The sequence below is a fragment of the Nanorana parkeri genome, unplaced genomic scaffold, assembly GCF_000935625.1.
Source record: "Nanorana parkeri isolate BGI_ZX_2015 unplaced genomic scaffold, ASM93562v1 scaffold1544, whole genome shotgun sequence".
Lineage (NCBI taxonomy): Eukaryota > Metazoa > Chordata > Amphibia > Anura > Dicroglossidae > Nanorana > Nanorana parkeri.
Genome location: NW_017307812.1, coordinates 85,251 through 88,320, shown reverse-complemented (window position 1 = coordinate 88,320; position 3,070 = coordinate 85,251). Strand labels below are relative to the sequence as shown.

Genomic DNA, 3,070 nt, shown 5'->3' with positions numbered 1-3,070 from the left:
CTAAAATATATAACACATGTGCAGGTTTTGAAAAATCTGCTCGTCCTCTCATCACGGCGGAGCCGGACGAGTAGCTTGCCGGCCGTTGTAATTAAACGACCGTCCGGGACCTTTTACATAAAGCGTTCGGGCGTCTCTAGAGACTCCCGATTGCTTGTATTAGCAGCAGCTCTCACTGCCGGTCCCGAGATCCGCCATGGCCGAGACTGGCACGGCTGCTCTGTAACTCCTCTGAGCTCCTCTTCGGTCCCAGAATGCAGGAAGTGATGTATATTAAATCGCCTGCGCATTCTGCTGTCACTCTCCAGCTTCAGAAGCTGGGGAGAAGCTGGTGAAACAGATCTCTGCTTCATCAGCTTCTCTGGGGGTCCCTAGGTGACATTGGTCTTGGAGACCCCTGATGTCTCCATAAAGAGGACCTGTCTGTGTAAATTGGCTATTACACAGGGGGTGTCTTAGCCTCCCATTTGATAGCAATAAAGTTAAGTGTAAAAAAACAAAAACAAAACCTCACCCTCCACATACACACGCAAACATGCGTCGGGTACGCCTACGTTCAAAAACAATGATTGTGCCTATTGTGCCGCACACTTTGCATATCACCGCGAACGTCAGTGTGAGAGCAATAATTTGAGGGCCATCAATCACTGATAACACTAAACCGATGAGCGATAAAAGCATTTTAAGCGTCGCCTATGGCCAATTTTCGGTTTTGTAGTTTTTGCGAGCTTGCGCAATTTTAAGGCTTGACATGTTTGGTGTCTATTTACCCGACGTGACCCAATCTTTTATATTTTACCAAAAATATGGGTAAGAATACATGTTTTTTAACATAACGTAGGGAAAAAAAAAATGTTTTCCCCAAAATGTACGGTACCTCTTTTTGTGACACGCACCGCACGATTTTTTTGAACCATGTTCGTGCGTAATTGCACAGGCGGTATCATGGCAGGAAACCGCACAATCTTCCTGGCGCGATGGGGGTGCCATTTTAGAAAATGGCACCGCCAGCGCGATTGGTGTGCGATTCCGTGAACGTGCGGCCACGGATCGCCCTAGTGTGAACCTAGCCTTAAAGAGTCAGGGCTCTGTCAAAAGGCTTTCGTAGAATGGTACTCTCCTAGTGACTTAAAGTGGACCACTGGGTGAAATTTTACCTGTGGGGGAATGGGAGCATCTTTCAAGTGTTTTTTTTTTTTTTTTTGTTCCCAACGCAAATTAAAAATACCCAAAACCGCCCTTATAAAATGTGTGCTGAAACCGCACTGAAACACATCCGCCATGGTGTGAATGGGGCCTTATGAAGAATACCCTCAGTTTCTATGTGGTCACCAAGAGCAGGAACCGGGGGTGTCATCCTAACATGTAAGGGTCACAATCTTCCCCCTCTATCCCCCCCAAAAAAGTTTTGACTAGAGCTCTAGTTTAAACATCAGTTTGAATATCTTTTAGTAGTCAGCAATGATGCTGATTGCACTGTCTGATCTGTAGAAGGCCACTAGAAAGTACCCATCTGTATAAGGAATACAATTGTATAATTCTGTCATGGCAAGTAATAGTCGCATCTGGCTTTACTCTCGCTTCATTATAATCCCATCGAATGTGAATTGACTGAACACGCAGCCGTGTTTCCCTTTCATTCCCTGTACTTTGGCTCTCCTTTGCCTTCAATAACACCTCAATAACACTCTGTTCTGGGAAATGTCATTGTGTGCCCTGCTAATTGTTCTGATATCTAGTTACATTCCCAGGAAACGTCGTTCGCTTTCAGGAGAGACTTGTTTACCCAAATCTCTGCCTGATTGTATTCCAGGTTCGCCTGCACTGATCACTGAAGACTGGACTGGGCTTTGTTATATTTTGTAATGGGGGTTGAGTGGATTAAAACCTCTTTCAGGTGTTTATTGCTACCTACCTGTTGGGGATATTTACTATTGCTTTTTTTTGTCAACTGGGCAGGAAGTGAAGGGTAATGTCTCCAATGGGACCTCAGAGAGGACTTGTATTAGAATAAGTTAGAACCTCTCTCTATTGAGATTTTCTTGCTTCCTGTCGTGTCATTGAGACAGAAGTAGTGGGAGATCTTCCAAGTATAGACCGCAAGTAAGACTAGACTCTAACCTCCACTAAATCCGGAACCAGGAAAATGTGACCATGGATTTTAAAAAGAGTTAAAGAGTTAAAAAGTTGTCAACTATTCTCATTATTGATTAGTTGGTTCTCCTTGTTCTGTCAAAGTTTGTGACTACGTTGTCGTGGTCACACATTTTAACGTAATCCCGCCCAGTTTTTCGGCGGTGGAATGTGTGACCGCCAATAGGTCAAGCAGTCCAACGCTTTCTCAGCTGTTACAATCTGCGATGCCGATCTGCCCTGTATGTGCAGGAGAACCGATCTGCCCTGGAACAGCTGATTGGTCCTGAAGTATCACTTCTATCCGACTTTGTGAGTGCGTTCACACACTTATTTATTATTATTATTATTATTATTATACATGATTTATATAGCACCAACAGTTTGCGCAGCGCATGACAATATAAGGAAGACATTACAATCACAATACATTTCAAGACAAGATGGTAAGGAGGGCCCTGCCCGTGAGAGCATACAATCTAAAAGGGAGGGGGAAGTGATACATGAGGAGGTAGCTGTGTGGGGGTGAATTGTTTGAGAATGTGATGACATGACATTCCAACCTAGTCACAAACTTTGCTAGAACACCCCTAGCTCTCTCCTCCACGCTGGTAGGAGGGAACAGCAAGCAGTGGGTGGGTGCAGTAGCCAGCCAGAATAAGATCTCCTAAACTGTGTTGTGTTTCTTTTGCAGGTGGCAATAAAAATAATCGATAAAACACAGTTAAATCCAACTAGTCTGCAAAAGGTAAGTTCTGATTAATTTCCTGTGTTGTGGAAGTTGATTGTGTTTGTTTGCCCTCTTTTATAGTGGAGAGCAGCAGAGCAATGTCACATTGTGTGTGCCAGTTATAGATGTCATGGCACAAAGGAGGAGGAGTCTAGGGAAGGTCGGCTCGGCTCTCTTTTTCCATTGAATGCACTTGCGTATTTTAAC

General features: G+C 44.2%; 1 protein-coding gene across 5 annotated transcripts in view; it reads left to right on the top strand.

The window, feature by feature from the left end:
- MARK3 (microtubule affinity regulating kinase 3) overlaps positions 1-3,070 on the top strand; it is a 96,519-nt gene that overhangs the window by 33,133 nt on the left and 60,316 nt on the right. For all 5 annotated transcript variants that reach the window (XM_018570514.1, XM_018570512.1, XM_018570513.1 and 2 more), the window contains exon 3: positions 2,828-2,881. In XM_018570514.1, the coding sequence (XP_018426016.1) occupies positions 2,828-2,881 (54 nt within the window). The remainder of the gene's footprint in view (positions 1-2,827; positions 2,882-3,070) is intronic.